Raw genomic sequence first — 18241 nt, 5'->3', positions numbered from 1 at the left:
ACGAGCTTCAAGATTCAAGATTCAAGATTCAAGTTTATTATTTGTCCCAGAAGGGCAATTTGTGTGCAAGCAGATATAAAAAACATAGCGAATACATGTAAAACAAAACATGGACAAGTGAAACAACATGGAGCATGTGCAGCAGTTTTACAGCAGAAATGGATCAAGTGAACACAGAAATAGTAAAAGTAAAAATCACACCTCAAAAAATCCGTACAATGTACTTAAAAGTAGTAAAAGACACGTACAATGTACTTAAAAGTAGTAAAAGACACGTACATGAACTTAAAAGTAATAAAAGTCAGGGACTATTTGAGCTCGCAGGTAGGTAAAAGTAAATAAAATATATCTCAAATATAAAATATAAAATATATTAGTAGCAGCAACGTTACCTACCTAAGAAAGAAAAAAAAGTGCATAATTAAGGCCTTAAGAGGCAATAGATCACAGCTAGACTATGGTAAATGCTAGACTATGCACTCAAACTAGCTTGTGAGTAAATCTCGTAACGCCATTCGCCCTCAATCTGTCAGTCAAACCTCGAAATTCGTCCCCTACCTCCGTCTGTACCCCCCCACGCAGGACAATAAACCCGGAAAAGTCACACGGCAGACGTGCTGTGTATTTCTCATATCGTTTTGACTAATCCTGGCTTCCTCTGACGTTAATATAGCAATCAAATATTTTCCAGTTATTCCTAGGCTGCAAACTTGTTTTAACATGCAAATTGGAGTGTTTTCTGACGAGAATAAAGTAACGTTAACGTGTTTGGGTCAGTATTTTAAGAGCAAACAGGTTTTTTTTGCTCCTGAAAAGTTGCTGTTTTGGAGATTCGAGGTCGTTTAACGACAGCGACGATATGATCTGTAAGGCAGGGCAAACAGTCACATGACAACCCATTATTCAATATCATCAAAAGAAAAAATATAACACAACAAAAATGTGTCTTCAATTATGATACTTTTTAGAGGATAGTGGGCAGCTTGTGTCAGTGCTTGATGGATAGAACTTTGACTTAATTTCTTATGTATTCTTTTGGTAATAAACTCTTTAAATGATCTTAAGGAAAACAATACTGGCTGTCATACAATTCTGCCTTCCTCTCAGTAATTGGAAGGCTATCAGGGTGTCTGAGACAGGGATAATCATCTTCCTCTGCTCAAAGTCAACACAATGTTTACAACAAAGCAATCAAACTCTGCAGACTTCGGTGTTTAATCAAGCTGCGTGTCGCTCGCTGCACTTACTCATGATGACAAAACTGCGTTTCTAGCCGTGACGACACACTGCCAGCCATTGTCTGTGGGATTAGCTGCAATAGCCTGGGGAAGCAAATGCTATGGCATGAGTTAATCACATAGCCCCTAGCCATGTCACCCAAAATGGCAAGTTAACATTCTAGTAAGTGCTGACCCTGGAAAACTAGCCATGGCATAAACCCGGCCATTAGCAAATCCCCATGTCTTTCTTAAACTCCCTTACACACACACACACACACACACACGCACACACGCACACACGCACGCACGCACGCACACACACACACACACACACACACACACACACACACACACACACACACACACACACACACACACACACACTTATCCACACACAAACCATGCACACAGTAGTGTCTACTGGCACCTCTGATATAGATGACCCTTGACAGGAGAGGCGTTCCGTCAGACAGCCTGTCAGTGGCTGGGCGATGTGTCTGGCTTGTCTGCCATCACTGGATGGCCAGCATGTGCCTCAGGTCTCTGCCTGCCCGTCCACATCCACGCCAATTTACAGCCTGTCTGCCAGCAGAAGGTTATTCTCCTGTGAGACGTTTCTTCTGGTCAGCAATCCTGAATTACCAGTTTGATTCCCAAGAACTGCCCTATGGCTATTCTGCAATGTACGGTCACACCACCATCAACATTCCTGGCGAGGTCAATATTTTCCTGCCAAATATGGAACATTATTGTATAGCAATTCCTATGCTCAATATAATCATTCAACACTCCATTATTTATTTATATGTACACTATCTAACTTTTTAGGGGCCTTCAAAAGTAAACAAACCTTTATTTTCCTTTTGTACATCTTATCATATATTCGTGAAGAGGAGGACTCCTAGATGGACAATGTGCTCTTTTAATTGTTATTACTGCACCATAACTCAAAACACAAGCCTGTCTTGCTCCAATGTTTATAAACAATATAAATGTAAACAAACCGTTTATGGCTTTCAAGTACATTAAAACTAGCTCAATATATTTTATATTTTAAAATGTCAAAACAAAATAAACGAAAATAAAAAGTGTGTAGTGTATCTTTAAAAAAATACAATAAAAAAATGTATTCTTATTGCTAGTGGGGTAGAAAGCTAATCCAGCAAGAAAGATAGGCTTTCCCCCTCTGCTGTGTGTGTGTAATTCCATTGAGTGCGTTGTCTCTGCGGCTTTTAACAACAAAGCAACAATGTTTCCTGATGAATGATCATCCCCGCCAAGTTATTATTGCTTTCTATAGATTACATCGGGTACCACTGGAGTTTGTAGCAAATCGCTTTTCCAAGGAAAATGTGGGATCCTAATATAGACCATGTCTTTGGATTTATTGTTTATTTATTTTTGGAGTACTAAAGATTTTTCAAAGGATAAAGCACACAGGCAAACATCTTTAAATCAAATCCAATAATAGCACACACAGATAAAGAGGTAGAACCGAGCTGGAGATGATGGAAGATAGCCAAGCTCTGGATGCCTGTGAAGTGGAACATCATAGCATCATGTACTGTAGGGTGAGGAGTTAACACCCCCCACATGCCAAATGCGGCTCACTTTGAGCAGTGGCGGGTCATTTTGTTTGGTGAACCAGACACTGTGGCAGCTGAACAAAGTTCGCCCAATGGAGGAAGAAAATTACCAGTTAGCAGAACCTTAGCTCCCACAGTAACACATACAGTACACCTATACATCCAGTATGCCTTTTTCTCAGGGGTCAGGAGATGGAAAAGTCAGGAGGACACTCCGTCACTCACTCAGTCAGGCAGTCACTCAGTCATGGACATTTAGTGAGTTTAGAGGGGAAAGGGCCGTAGCTAGGGATAGGAAGGTGGTAGAGTCGGGATTTGAGGGGTGTGTAGTTAGAGTGGTTAGGGGGATGTGGGTGGTGAGAGCGGGGGGGGGGGGGGGGGGGGGGAAGGGGGAGTGGTGCTATGGCCTTAAAGGTCTGTGTTTGTTCTTCTCATGACCACTCCAGGGCACCGTACTTAACCAGTTGTTTTGATATGAAAGCTCATTACCAAGGAAAACATTAAACAGGGAAGCCTTACCACCCGCCATGTCAGTTTAGCTCCTCCACCCTGAGGCTAGAGAAGACTGTCAAACTGGAAGCAGAATGTGACACATATTGTGCAGTTCAGAGGCCAGCAGGCACAGACAATAAGAGAGGAGGTGTGTTTGAGCAAGAAAAGGAGGAGAGGGAAAGATTTCAATGAGAAGTGGTGACAGGACAAGGCCAAATGTACGACCAGCTGCTTTTTGAACCATGCTTCATGACTGTATCCACTTCTGGACAGCATACAACGTTTACAGTCGATAAATGTAATGCATCCTGTACTGTTTTTGTTTTAGTTTCCCATGAATCGGTCATGCCGTTTGTCTTTTTGATGTTGAATATCACTTTTATGTTGTAGTTATTTTTCATCTTATTCCCTGCAAAAATATGCTAATAGCACAAATAGCTTTAAGATGCAAAAGGCTTGTCCAGTTTAGGTCAGCTTGGATCTTTTTCTCTTTTTTCTTCACATTATTGTTAACTTCGATCCTCCTACATCGGTGATTCCCAAACTGTGGGGCGCCGTGGAGGTACTGCAGAGTGGTCTGCCAACACTCCCGATTTCCGCTGGCAATCAAATAGCTGTAGCAGGGTCATTTCTAAAGCTACAGTAGATATCCTGTTATCAGAAGAAACTAGAAGACCTAAGGCATCCAATGGTACGAAGCATAATATGCTAGCTTGTTGGGAAGGGGGCTAAATAACGCTCCTAACATACGTCAAATTTTGGCGAGGGAAAACTAATTCAAAGGGGTCCCTTTGAAATATCATATCATTATATGACATCAGTGATGTCATAAATCACTGATGATGTCATCAGTGATGTCATTAGATGAGAAGTTGTCATTAATCAGTGATGTCATAAGAGCAGGTGAGCCGCACAGCGGTCGAGCTGCAGGGCGGGCTCGGCCGTGGCATTGCTACAACATCAGTGATGTCATAAGAGCAATTGTGATGTCATCAGTGATGCGAAGTTGTGACATCATCAGTGATCATTAGTGATGTCGTAAGAGCAAGTGAGCCCGGACAGCGGTCGAGCTGCAGGGTGGGCGAGGCCGTGCAGCGGCCAAGCTATGCATGCGAGGAGCAGGGCCAGCTTGATGAGCTGCAGGGTGGGTGAGGCAGAGCTAGCAAGCCCTCACAGCGGGTGAGCCTAGGAATCGACCGTGCGAGATGACTAGTACAACTATACCTTACTATGTACTGTAGTGTAAACTGCCCATTTCAAATTGTTAAATTAAAATTTTAATATGTAGGTTTACAGTGATTAGAATCACTTTCACATAACACTATTTGGACCACTTAACTACAGATCAATATTTAAAATGTGCACTAAAATCAATATTGTGTGACCCGCTGCTGTATCCACTGCACACTAAGCATAACTGTGTAATCTAATGCACTCAACCACACATTGATTGTATCTGGATTGCTTACTTGTGGAGTGCTAAACTATTTCCTCCCTGTAAAGCAATACCAGGGACTGCCAGACAAAACACACTCAAGTGAGGGAATCCCAGACAAAACACACTTAAGTGAGGGAACTGGAAACTCTCTCTCTTTCTCTCTATCTCTCTCTCCTTTTTTCATTTACAAACTGATGGATTGTAATAGCAAGCTGCTGATACAGATGCATCAGTCTGGCAGAATGGAGAGCGCTGGTCGATAACACCTCCTCAAAAGTGTCTACCTGGCCAGCGCTGTAGCCTATAATGAAAGTGGCAAACAAACTAAGAAAGGCGGGAAGGGGCGCGTGTCTTACACCAGCCAGTGCCCCGGCCCCCAGTGGTGGGAAGCCCATTATCATTAAGGAAGAAATGTGAAGGAGGAGGCTGATTCTTCGTGCTGCTGACCAAGCTGAAATAAGTGTATTAACTGGCAGTTTCTCAGCTGCAAGGGCTGTGTGGCTGGGGCACTTGCAGCCCCTGTTAATGTAATGTTAATAAAAACAAAATGGTGGGCTGCGGGACCCCTGAGTGCAGCTGGCATGTGTCTCCGGTACTCCTACAAATTGAGGCAGGCGTACCGCAATATGCGGCGTGTCTGCCCACGTCAGCAGAAAACACACGTGAAGAGTTAGGGTTGTGCCGCTGAGGTTATTGTACTTTGTTTATTTAATGATGATATCAGTGGCTGGGTGAACACAGGTGCGTGCTGCGATGAATCACAGGCTTGGTCTCTGCCATGCGGTCTGCTTAGAACACTGTATAGCTAAAACAAACTGATGTCAGTCCCAGCAGAACAACAGCATATATATATATATATATATATATATATATATATATATATTAGACAAAACTGAATAATATTGAGTAAACTCCAAGCATTAATAGGCAATAATAAGCTACTTTTGACAAAAATGATTTAAAAAACGAAATCTGATGAAGCAATAAGCTAAACACGTCTGTGATGTCTTGCTTTTTTAATGTAATCTACAGTATTAAAGTATTAATAAAAAATAAGTGTCAATCCTGATATCCTGGTGTGGCTGAAATATAAATGTTATTATACGCCACGCTTAAAATGCAACACAATTTTATTTTATTAACCAAGGGGTCCTTGGGCTGAAAAAGGTTGAAGACCCCTGGATTAGTTGGCATTATTATTAGTAGACATTTCACTAATGATAATGCACAAATAAATACATAAATACATAAATAAATACATAAATAAATAAATAAATAAATAAATAAATAAATAAATAAATAAATAAATAAATAAATAAATAAATAAAGATTGCTCGCGAGTCTCAAATCTCAAGTCCGAGTCGATTCTTGTCTTTTGAGGACGAGTCTCAAGTCAAGTCCAAGACCCCATCTCTGACACACACACGCATGCACGCACGCAGGCACACACACATTGGCTAAGTTTCCCAACAAAGAAGCTTCTTAAGAGTTAAGAAGCTTCTTAAGGAGTTAAGAAGGCTCCAAAGAAGTGTTTCCCAAACGCCTTCTTAACAGCCTTCTTAACACATCGCTAAAGAAGGCTCTTAAGAAGCATCTTAACTGGAGCTGTCCACCATCTCGATGTGAGAGGTCCTCTGCGGCCCACTAGATGGCACTCTGAGCCCACCAGTGGGCCATGACCCAGTGGTTGAGAAACACTGTTGTAGAATAACCTAATCGTGGTCATGTTAAACAAGAACTTCTTCTATTAACTCATTGAGTGCCAATGACGACTTTAGTCGTCAATTGCTTTAGTAACGTTGAGTGCCAATGACGACTAAAGTCGTCAATTGCGTTTTTTGACGGTGGGACGTGGATCAAAGCCTAATATATCTCCTGTAAAATTTGGGGGTATGTTGAATGTGTATAACCTATTTTACCGACCCATTAGGTGGCGACAGTGCTCTCCAGATTAGACAAAGGTCCGGAAAACAGCAGGAAAAACCCCCGTGATCAAAGAGAAACCGCTCATGCTGCAGCCAGAGCCATATAGATGGCTCTGACTGCAGCTGATGTTGGCTGCGAACAGCAGTCAATCCGCACACACAACTGAGCCCCTCTGCCTCTGTCTGTCTGTCTGCATAGTTTCTTCACACGATTAGCCTCCAGAAAGGCAGCACCCGACGCCGAAGGGCCAAACCTTTCCCTGCAGTCCGGTTTGGCATTTCCATGTCGCGCTGGGAGCCGGCGCAAAAAAACGGAGCGCTCCGAAAATAGACTGGGTGCGTGTTAGGCTATGTGTTAGTGTGGGGAGGAGTTTGCAGCTGAGGGGGGGAGAGGGGGGTGGGGCACGCAGGCACCACACAACTACACCACGTCACTACATCAGAAAATATTATCTTCAGACTCAGTGAATGTGCTTGAAATGCTGCATTTCACAAAAGGCGGAATAACTCAGCTTCTAATTTGAAAAGTGTCTTTTTGCTCAAAACAGCCTATCTTCTCCGGCTCATAACTAAAGAACGGAAAATGGGATCAATAAACTTTTTTTTGCAGATGATAGAAGAGAGTCTCATCGTTCTTTGTGCGTGTTCGGTGTTTACATATAGTAATATCACACAATATTCTGTGGGCCTCGAGAAATCACTGAAAACGCTCTGAAACTCTGGCACTGGGAGCGTCCGTTCTCCAAAAGTGGCTGGCACTCAATGAGTTAAACATTATTTATTTCAGACATGGACTGCAGTTCAAATTGCTTTATATACACAGCATACAACAAAATTGCGAGAAACACTACAGAATTTAAGCGACCTTGGGTTCTGTGAAAGGTGCTATATAAATCCACAACATTCTTATTATAAAAGGAATCCATTCTGATTAGAGGAATATAGCCTACGGTGAAACATTTAAAACCATACATACAGGGGAGATTTTCAAGTGTTCCCCAATTTTAAACACTAAAGAGTGCATGAAAGAAAGGAAAAAGGGAAAAACACAAGAGGAACAGTGGACACAAGTATCTCCTTTTGCCTGACGCAGCTGGATCTGCCAGTGTTTCATCATTAAGAAGGTGTTAAGAATGCCCCAGACCCTTCTTACAAAACCTTCTTAACGAAAGATCATCTTAGCGCTAAGAAGCTTTTGGGAAACGCAGCCTTCTTAACGGAAGATAATTTTAGGCTAAGAAGCAATCGGGAAACGCATTGGCTTCGTTGGCTTCTTACGGGAGCCTTAAGAAGGGTCAAAGAAGCTTCTTAGCGCTAAGAAGCTTTTGGGAAATGCATGCCTTCGTAAGGAAAGATCATCTTAGGCTAAGAAGCATTTGGGAAACGCGTTTGCTTCTTAAGGGGGCCTTAAGAAGGGTTAAAGAAGCTTCTTAGCGCTAAGAAGCTTTTGGGAAACCCAGCCAATTTCTCAATTCCTCTCTCTCTCTGTCTCTCTCTCTGTGTCTCTCTCATCGCATCATCAAACAAGTATGCAGATGTTGGGTGTTTTCAGCGACATGCAGCATGTGTTGTGCAGCCTTTCTCGTGAGGTAAATTACCAGCTTCCCAAATTACTTAGTGCTTTATTAAGGAAACCCAGCTGTTCTTTCCCCAGCTGCAACAGCCCCCTCAACGCACGTGCTCAGAAAGTCACAGAGACACACACAGACAGACAGACTCACATACTGTATCTGAGGCTGAGTGAGTCGCTGCGTGCCTTGCAGACTACTACATGTGTAAAGCAATAGCCAGAGGGGAGCAGAGGGTTCCGACACTGCTAACAGTTTGATGTTAATCAATTAGGAGACCCACACTGAGCTGGAGGCCAGCACTGAACTGCAACACATTGAAGACAGAGGCAAACAGGTAGACAGCTAGGGAAGACAGGAACTATTGGCAAACATCACAGCATGGCAGTCCGAGTCCTGGACACATTTTATTTGGACTCGTGACTCAGACTTGGACTCGAGCATTCATGCATCCTGACTGCGAAGTTCATTCACTTGTTTGTATCTATGATGTTTCTGTGTTTTGTTGTGTCACACGCAGCTCTAAATTCAATTAAAGGATGGCTTTACCGATAATCAACCCACTTTGTATCATTAATAATCTCGGTAATATATAACCACATGGGCAGTGTTTACCTTCTCTCTCTGTTTTCCTCATGGAGAGCTCCCATTTGTCTTTTATGTCACAATGCGTCACAATGGGACTGCGGAAGTTCTGCTGAAGACACTAAATCTGCTCCAAGGGCGGCTGTTATTGTTTATTTATATTTTTTAAGTATGCGTATGCGCACATCCACGGAGAATCACATTGAGAGCCTTAACAAGCCTTATTGACTTGCAGCTGGTGACACAAAAGCTTGTTGTGTTGTGTTGTGTTTTTACAGGCTGCAATGATAGCTATATTAACACGTGACATTTATTTCATGCAAGGGCAGACACGTGTTTCACCTACATGTGGATTCACGCTCATGTTCAGTAACTCTGGACTCAGACTCAGGCATGACGTCAGTCCTCCCTAGCCGGCATCGCGGCTGTTCACTCCCCCTGAAACCATCCTCTGAAGCCGTCATTTCACCCCACCCACCTCCCCAGTCCACCACCAACGAGTCTTGACTCCTGGAGAATCCCGGGGGGGGGGGTTCTCTCTAGCCCAAATAGATGCCGCCTTCTCGCCTAAAGAGGAGCGCCATCTTACAATGGAGTCATATGCCAAAGTACTTGCCATGCACGCCACTTGCTAAATAAAGTCCCTAAACCTTACCGACCGGTCTCTCATGATTAAAATATATATATATATATATACAGTATATATATACTGTATTATTACATATGTATGTATGTATGTATGTATGTATGTATGTATGAATTACGGTATATATATACAGTATACTGTATATATATATAAATATATATATATATATACAGTATATATAAATATATGTATATATATACAGTATTTATATATATATATATATATATATATATATATATATATACCGTAACTCTTCCAATAAGCACGGGTACTCTATTGCCGCCGGTCTTCCATTTCCCGCCGGGGGTCCAAGTTGATTGAGCATAATACGCGCCGGACTCTTTTAGCCGCCGGGGCCGAAAAATGGAATATTTTTGGTTACCGTTGTTGTTGTTTGTTTTTGGGTTGTTGTTTTTTTGTCGTTATATTGACACACACACCCAAACACTGTGACCTGCCATTTGAGCTCAGCTAAATCAGCCAAAAAAAAAAAGATTGATGTAATAATTTTTTTAATAGTTATTTTTATTGACACAAATAGTTAAAACATTTGGGTCCAAACAACATTTAAAAAACACATGAATATGATAAACCCATAAGTAAAAGTAATAAAAAGTAATTCAGTACAATTTACAGCACAAAGTAACGCCATCACTCATTCCATGGAAGCTTGCTGGTGCTCTAATACAGTAGCTCAAGGCAGGCATGTATCATCATTAGGGTTCTTTTATTAGTGTTCATGAAAAGTGAGCTCAGTTCAGTGGAGTCATGTCCATATTTTGCACGAATGTCCTGCGTGACAGGGCACACCAATATGTGTTCTTCATTTTGGATGCCAGTCTTACAAGAACACACCCGTTGTTCTGGTGGTGTACGACTCCACCTTCCCATCTCTACTCTCAGTCTGTGAGAGGACAGTCTGAACCTTGTGATGGTTATTCGGAGGTCTTCAATGTACAGTATGGTGTCTTGCGAGTATAAAGTGGGTGAACAGATATATCTGGGTTGATGCCTTGGTAGGTCTTATATCTTGTTCCCTCCTTAGATTGTAATTCCTCCACCAACTCCCACGGTCACTCTGAATATGATCTTGTTTCTCCATTATCTCAGTTAAATGTGAGTTCATGACTTTGTTCTTTTTCTTAATCATTTCAAGAACATACCATAAGGGGTCATCAAGCATGCCATGACGCTGCTTTATCTTGGTAAAAAACCTGGCCTGCTTTTCTCTCACCAAAAGCTTGCAGTGAAGGGAGTCCTGCCTCCAATAGACAGGTTAGGTTTGCTGTTGTAGACCTCACCCCAAGTAGGGATTTCACTCCAGTCATGTAGAGTCTGGACAGATTTTAAGGGCTTTAAGATATTTTTAGCCAACAAAATCTTCATTTTAAAATAATTTTTGCGTTTATTATTTCCATGCACTGCGGTGCTTGCAGTGCAAAGGGAGCGAGGCAAGCCTCCCCGCTTGTTTGAAGTTACGTTCAGAAATAACATTTAACTCATTGAGTGCCAGCCACTTTTGGAAAACGGATGCTCCCAGTGCCAGCCCTTTCAGAGCGTTTTCAGTGATTTCTCGAGGCCCACAGAATATTGTGTGATATTAAACACCGAACAAGCCCAAAGAACGATGAGACTATCTTGTATCATCAGCAAAAAAAAGTTTATTGATATCATTTTCCGTTCTTTAGTTATGAGCAGTAGAAGATATGTTGGTTTCAGCAAAAACAGACGTTTCAAACTAGAAGCTGAGATAATGAGCCTTTTGTGAAATGAAGCATTTCAAGCACATCACTGACTCTGAAGCTAATATTTTCTGATGTAGTGACACCTCAAAAATAATTTCCTTCAATAAAAGAGCGAAAACAAAGGAATTTTGATGGCAAAATAATATCTTTTAGCTGCAACCAGCAGCGCTGGCCCCTGCGTGCGCAGACCCTACACTTTCTTGCTGGTCTTGATTTACTGCTGGTGGGCATCAGATATTCTAGCTTGTGTTTGCCAATCTGTCTGTCCATCGAGCCTGCTGTCTGGGTCGGTGTTGAATGGTGCCCTGCATGCCCCACCCCCCTCAACTGCACACTCCTCCTCCGTGGGAGTGTCTCTGGTGGCTCTCTGCTCTGAATTTTCCACTGCACGTTTCAAAGTGCGCTCGCTGCACCTAGCCTATTTTCACAGCACTCCGCCGTTTTTGTCGCTGGCTCCCAGCGCTTCCAGCTGAGAATAATTTATCTTTTCAGAAAGACGCATCTTATATTATATCGCAACAGACAGAAAGGCTCAATTGTGGGAGCAGGTTGGCTGCTGCACAGGCACAGCTAACGTTACAGCATGCATCGGTTTCCGTGTGCCCACGCTTCTTCTCTGTTTTTTTCCTCACCTTTCTCTAATCTGGAGAGCACTGTCGCCACCTAATGGGTCCGTAAAATAGCTATACACCTTCAACATCCCCCATATTTTTACAGGAGATGCATCAGGCTTTGATCCATGTCCCACCGCCAAAAAACGCAATTGACGACTTTAGTCGTCATTGGCACTCTACGTTACTATTTGAATTGACGACTTTAGTCGTCATTGGCACTCAATGAGTTAAACAGCAATAAGACACACAAAAACAAAGGCTATAATGCAATCATCCAAGAAATGTATTTGATCAATATAAGGGCGTATTCTTTACTCAAATTGGTGGCTTTATCAGTGCACTTTGCTGTCGCGTTTATGAGCAGCATGATGTGTGGTGCGGGCAGATGCTTTCAGATTGATAGAGCCTTTGGTGAAGCTGTTTTTCTTACCCACCTTTTCACAGATGGTGCAGAACATTTTGGCCCCTATTCTCCCACAGGCCTTCGGTGCTAAAACGTGCCTTCGGCGCTAAAAAACGTGCCTTGCGCCTGCCTCGGGAAGATATCAATATGGCTTTACGCTGCCAAATGCGCTTTAGGCCGAATGGGCGTGGCGCACTCCCTGAATGGGCGAGAATGGGCGTTTCGGCGTTAAATATCGGCCTAATGATATCTTCCCACCTGGCGTAAATTTAGCGCTTTGCGCTTTTGAAAACCAGGCCTATTCAGTTCGCTGGTTGTGTGGAGCGCTCCCCTCTGGCTCCCCTCTGTCACCCTTCTCTGTGTCACTCTCTCCCTCTCTCCTCAGTCTGACAGGCACAATACGACTCTCTCTCTCTGACTCCCTCGCTCAGACAGACACAACATAGGAAAAATAAGTTGTAAGTTCACTGCCTGGCATGTCCCAGCATGCATTGTGGTACTCCATTTCGCTACTAAATAGCAACCAAATGAGCCGAAAACCTATATAAAGGTAGATCTAAATAATGTGTAATGGTAACACAACCTGCAATTGTAGAACATTTCAATATTGGACCAAATAAAACATCGAAATGAAAACACCACCCTATGTGAAACATATATGTCCTCCTGGGCTTATATATATCCCTTGTCGATTTAACGTGATTTAGATAAGTGACAGCGGAACGCGCTTCTACTGTCATCTGCTATACTGTGATGTCCGCTCCAATAACTTGGCCCTACTTCACATTTAGTTTTACAATAAAAACACATTTATGCAATGACTTTACATAATGTAGGGTATATTTATGTGCATCATCCTTCCTGCAGCAGGCGAGAGAAAATTATATCTTTCTGGACAAACTTTCACCAATCTAATAGGCTATATTTTTCTAGCTGATGCATTTAGAACATTCTTTTCACTTTGATCTTGCTATAGTGTAGGGTATTTACATGCTTGCAGTGTTTAAACTGCAGTTAGATTGGTTTGAGAAGCATAATAATGTGGAATAAGCCTATATATGGAGACAGACAGACTGGCTGAAGGGAGGGGGGGGGCAGAGCGCTTGGCTTTGTCTGGTTTTACCGGATTTGTCCAGGAATTGGAGCTTAAAAGGCAAGCGTGTGACTCTTTACTGCAATTCTCCAATGAGCGGACTATGCATAATTTTACGCTTAAAAGGCGTGGTTATAATGGTTGAGGCTGCGTGTTGCGCCGATACCAAGATAGCGAGTGCGCTGGTCCACACCCACTTACTGCGCTAGGCGGCCTAGCGCTAGGCCTTAAACGCAGTTTCTACGCCGATTGCAACGATAGGGCCCTTTATCTTTTACATCCACATTTTCAGTCTAACCCATGGGAACTTCTCCTGCCATTCTGGGTCAAATCTTTTGTCTTTTTTTGCATTTGGCAGCGGCGGCCGCAGTGTTTCTTCTGTTTCTTCTTCTTCAGGAGTAGCAGGAGCGTGACACTTTTCTGTCGTCTTTCTGGCCTCGGCTGAAGTAGCCTACTTGCACCATCGTTACGTTTTAAAAAGAACTTGCCCAGAAATGTGTGCTTTGCTATTTCGATCTCGTCAAAGCGCTGTCGGCCGCCCGCCGCCACGGGATGCTGCTGCAGCACAGTGTGCCTACTAAGTATGTTGCACTACTACTGCAGTTTATGCTGCTGCAGCACAGTGTGCCTACTAAGTATGTTGCACTACTACCGTGGTTTTAACTGCGTGTATAGCCTAGCCTCACTGCCTACAGCATTTGAATGTCTACATTTGTCTGCATTTTTGCATTTTTGTTAAAAGAATTATAATCGCCTGGCTCAATTCTGTGAAAATAAAAATAACCGTCTGACTCTAATTGCCGCCTGTCTTCTTTTTACCGCCTGGGGTCCAAGTTGATTTAGCATAAGCGCCCGGGCCCTTATTGGAAGAATTATGGTATATATATATATATATATATATATATACTGTATATATATATATATATATATATATACGGCAACTTTATATATTCAACCTGTACCATGCCCTTTAATGCTCCAGTAAACTACTGGCAGGAGTGTGTGTGCCTGCGTGCGTGCGTGCGTGCGTGTGTGTGTGTGTGTGTGTGTGTGTGGGTGTGTGTGTGTGTGTGTCCGGGGAAGGGGGGTAATCAGTCCCATCAACCGCTCCTTTTCTATTTGTATTCACTCATTACCGCAGAGACTTTGCATGTTGCAGTGCACGTGTGCTTTACACATGTGCTTTACAGATGTCCTCCCTCCCATTTTTCCTAAAATATATCGGATGCTGTTGGTAATTTTCTGTGTGACAATTTCTTTATGCTGACAGCCTTCTCTAACCTGACTAATATTAAATACATTGTGATATGTACTGATACGTGTGCTAATCTATGTACAGCGCATCTCTACACTGTCAATATGTCTCTGTACCAAAGTGACCCAGATGTATTCTTTAAGATTCATTGCAGTTGTCTATGGAAGTGATTTTGATCCCTCATGTAAACGTACATCTCCAGACTATACTTTATTTGAATGGCCTTTCTCTCCCCCTCCACCCTCTCCGGCTTTCTCTCTATCCAGGAGACTATGTGGTGCTGACGGTCTTCTTTGACCTGAGCAGGAGAATGGGCTACTTCACCATTCAGACCTACATCCCCTGCACCCTGATTGTTGTCCTGTCCTGGGTCTCCTTCTGGATCAACAAGGATGCTGTACCTGCCAGGACATCTTTAGGTCAAACGAATAGATACATGGTTTCATCATGGCCTCATGTCTGATAGAAGGATTTTGACCAGTTGTAGTAAAGGTCGGCTTCTCCATTACATTACATTACGTCATTTGGCAGACGCTTTTATCCAAAGCGACTTACAATAACACTACTGTATGTGGTTTCTCACATTCAGTCACAAAGTGATTATCAGGTAATACAAATGACGAAATGGCATGCAATCAAATTAAAATCTAATCCAAAATGGTAGAAAGTAGAAGTGACCTGAATGAATGAACAAATCATTTATTTATTTATTTATTTATTTATTTATTTATTTATTATTTATTTATTTATTTATTTATTTATTTATTTATTTATTTATTTATTTATTTATTTATTTAAATTAATTAATTAACAAATGCAATTCGACATTGCACTTTCTCAGGTCCCCAGCAGTGCACATGCAAAGTTTGAAGTCGATCGGACTGTGTTGCCAGTAGGTGGTGCTATGACTATGCGTGTCTCCAAATTGCAAGGAATTCAGCACAGCACTCTACCGGGTTCCCAGCAGTGCAACCCCCCCCCCCCCCCCACCAGTTTGAAGTCGATCGGACGAATGGAGATAAACCGCTTTTCGTGTTCCCAGTAGGTGGCGCTATGACTATGCACGTGTCAGAATTTAATGAAATTCCCGCCACCCGCCAGATTTGAAGTCGATTAGACGAACGGCTCTCGAGATAAACGCTATGACTATGCGTGTGTTCGAATTTCACAAAATTCTGCACTGCACTCCATCACACAGACAGACAGATGGTTCTGCCTTCATTAGATATATTGTTGTTGTGTTGTTGTTGTTGTTATTGCTATTATTATCACTTTATTTATCCCTGGAGGGAAATTATCAATGACAAAGAACACAACATAACATAACATAACAAAAACACACAATGAGGTACTATAGGTGCAAAAATTAATGTGCAATTATGTGGCCAAAAAAATGTATAAGCTTGCAATTAATGTGTATTTGCAATGTGAATTGAATTGTCTTCATAGAAGGGGAGGGAAGAGGTAGGGAGGGGAGTCTCCTTTCTCTGCATGTATGGGAGTTATTGTTATGGCGGTGGGAAGACAATACTTGTAACGGTCTTTACTGCAGGGGAGCTGACTGAAATCACTCTGTTGTCCAGCCAGTAGGTTGTGTAGGGGGTGTGTCATTCTTCTCTCCACAACCACCTCCAGGGTCTCCAGAGTGGTCCCCAGCACAGAGCCAGCTCTCTTTATCAGTTTGTTCAGTTTCTTAGAGTTGCCGGCTCTGATGCTGCTGCCCCAACAGGTGGCTGCAAAGAGAATCACACTTGCCACAACAGACTGGTAAAAGATCTGCAGCATCTTGCTGCACACATTGAAGGATCTGAGCTTCCTCAACTCTACTTCTCCACTACTACTTCTTCTTCCGCTGCTTCTTCTGCTGTAATCATACAGTACAGTACCAGAGAGGTTAGCCGCCCGGTCCTTAATTACTTCCCACAGTGAGGTGGTCAGAATCTCATATTGAAAAACACTTAAATTCATCTTATCCTTTCCTCCTATCCCCTGCCCTGTTTCTCCTCAGAGACAGGGCAGCTGCTAAGCAATCTAGTCATATCTTGATTAGAAGAGTCTATCCCGCCACATATGTTTTAATGCATGCCTTAACGAGGCATTAATTATGCAATAGAGAAGGGAAAGATGCAGAGATGCAGCCTCAGCACAATAATAATGCAGGTGTCCAAAAAAGGGGCGAGGAATGAAAAAACGGGGGGCAAATGTGAGGAATTTGAGGAAATCTGTCAGCGTTTGAACTCGCCCCTTGGTATCCCAAGGACATCCTCAGAAGATGCGGCGTTCACTCGTGATGCAGTTACATATTCCTGAGTCAGCTTCCCCTCGGCCCTCAAGGCTTTAAACCCTGACCTGATGTCCGCGTGATGCCATCATTAGCGAGCATCGCTGAATGTAAACCAAGCAGCTTTACAGGCAGGGCTCCTTCTTCAACGTTTACCCACATCATTGCTTTGTCAGCTATTAATCCCTCTTTTTTATGGTCTTCAATTGGAGGTGAAGCCATCTTGTGTTCCTGCGGTTGCAACATGATTTTCATTCGAAATATTAACACTATTAATTGCCTGCTAAATTTGTACCAACTATCAAATATCTTAATTTCCTCTTTGAAAGATCCCGGGGGAGGAACATGCAGCCAGTTTGCTAGGAAGGGGATTAATGCTTGTGACATAATTCCTAATCCATCGACACCCATCCAGCAAAATACTGTATCAAAATCACTCACAATGCCACAACGTTAATATTGAAGCACATTGATGTCTCTCATTCCACATTCAACTTGGCCATAAATCGGCTCGTATATACTGTATGGGCTAGCCAGATAAGTTCCCTCATGCTCTATTTGATGGAAGGATGACCGTCTGCTTGGTTGGTTGCTTGATGAGCAGTGGTCTGTTTGTTGGTGCTTGGGGGTTGTGATGCGGCGGATGTTAGTGCTAATCTGTCCTGTCAGTGTGCTTATCAACACATTTCCTCGTCATGTGCCATCACCCCGCCTCCATCCACTTCATCATGTGAGACGGAGTAAGACAACGAGATGGGAGAGAGAGAGAGATGATGACCAGATGGTGGATATGGAGATTTTAGTATGTCAGCCGAGAAAAACCAGGAAAGTATATGGATCAAGGGGACAGTAATACAGTATGTCAGACACTAACAACTAAGCCTTTGTTCACACTTGGAGCTTAACATAAGCAGAACTGAAGCTTGAGGCAGGCTCAAGCTGAGCTGATGCCTAACCAGTCACACAAGAAGCCTTCTCTTTTCCTCAGCGCCTCGCTTGGCACGCCTTGAACCCACCCACTACTCCCATTGACTTCATGCCTGTCAGCTTCACGCTTCACACGTCACGCTTGGAAAATGGGACTGAATCCTGCGCGATCGCTTGAGCGTGTGTTGAGCAAGGCACGCGTGCGGCTGCGTGAACCGCTTCGCCTGTTAACAAGGACACCGAAATGAAACTTGTGGGTTCAGCGTAGGTTGAGCGTTGCTTCGGCGTATGGTGTGAACGGGCTGTAAGAGTTTGCAATAAAACAGACTGTTTCTCCACGTTTCTAATCGTTTTGTCTCTTTGCTAATCCTTGAAGCGTCCAATTGGTCCGTCTTTGGGCAGCGAGAAGCCGACATTATTTCAAGTTTTCAAGTTTTTTTTTGCAGTTTCTGTGAATCTGGCC

General features: G+C 42.8%; 1 protein-coding gene across 6 annotated transcripts in view; it reads left to right on the top strand.

The window, feature by feature from the left end:
* Positions 1-18241, top strand: part of gabrg2 (gamma-aminobutyric acid type A receptor subunit gamma2) — a gene marked incomplete at both ends in the record, with an annotated part of 200496 nt that overhangs the window by 170681 nt on the left and 11574 nt on the right. For 3 of the 6 annotated variants that reach the window (XM_083649578.1, XM_083649580.1, XM_083649582.1), the window contains one exon: positions 14837-14989. In XM_083649578.1, coding sequence (XP_083505704.1) covers positions 14837-14989 — 153 coding nt within the window. Of the gene's footprint in view, positions 1-14772; positions 14990-18241 lie in introns of all 6 variants that reach the window. The other 3 variants (XM_083649583.1, XM_083649581.1, XM_083649579.1) reach the window with 2 other exon arrangements.

Source organism: Poromitra crassiceps, assembly GCF_964638095.1.
Source record: "Poromitra crassiceps genome assembly, chromosome: 1".
NCBI classification, from domain to species: Eukaryota; Metazoa; Chordata; class Actinopteri; order Beryciformes; family Melamphaidae; genus Poromitra; species Poromitra crassiceps.
The sequence above is the reverse complement of the archived record's forward strand: the minus strand, read 5'-3'. Positions and strand labels throughout refer to the sequence as shown.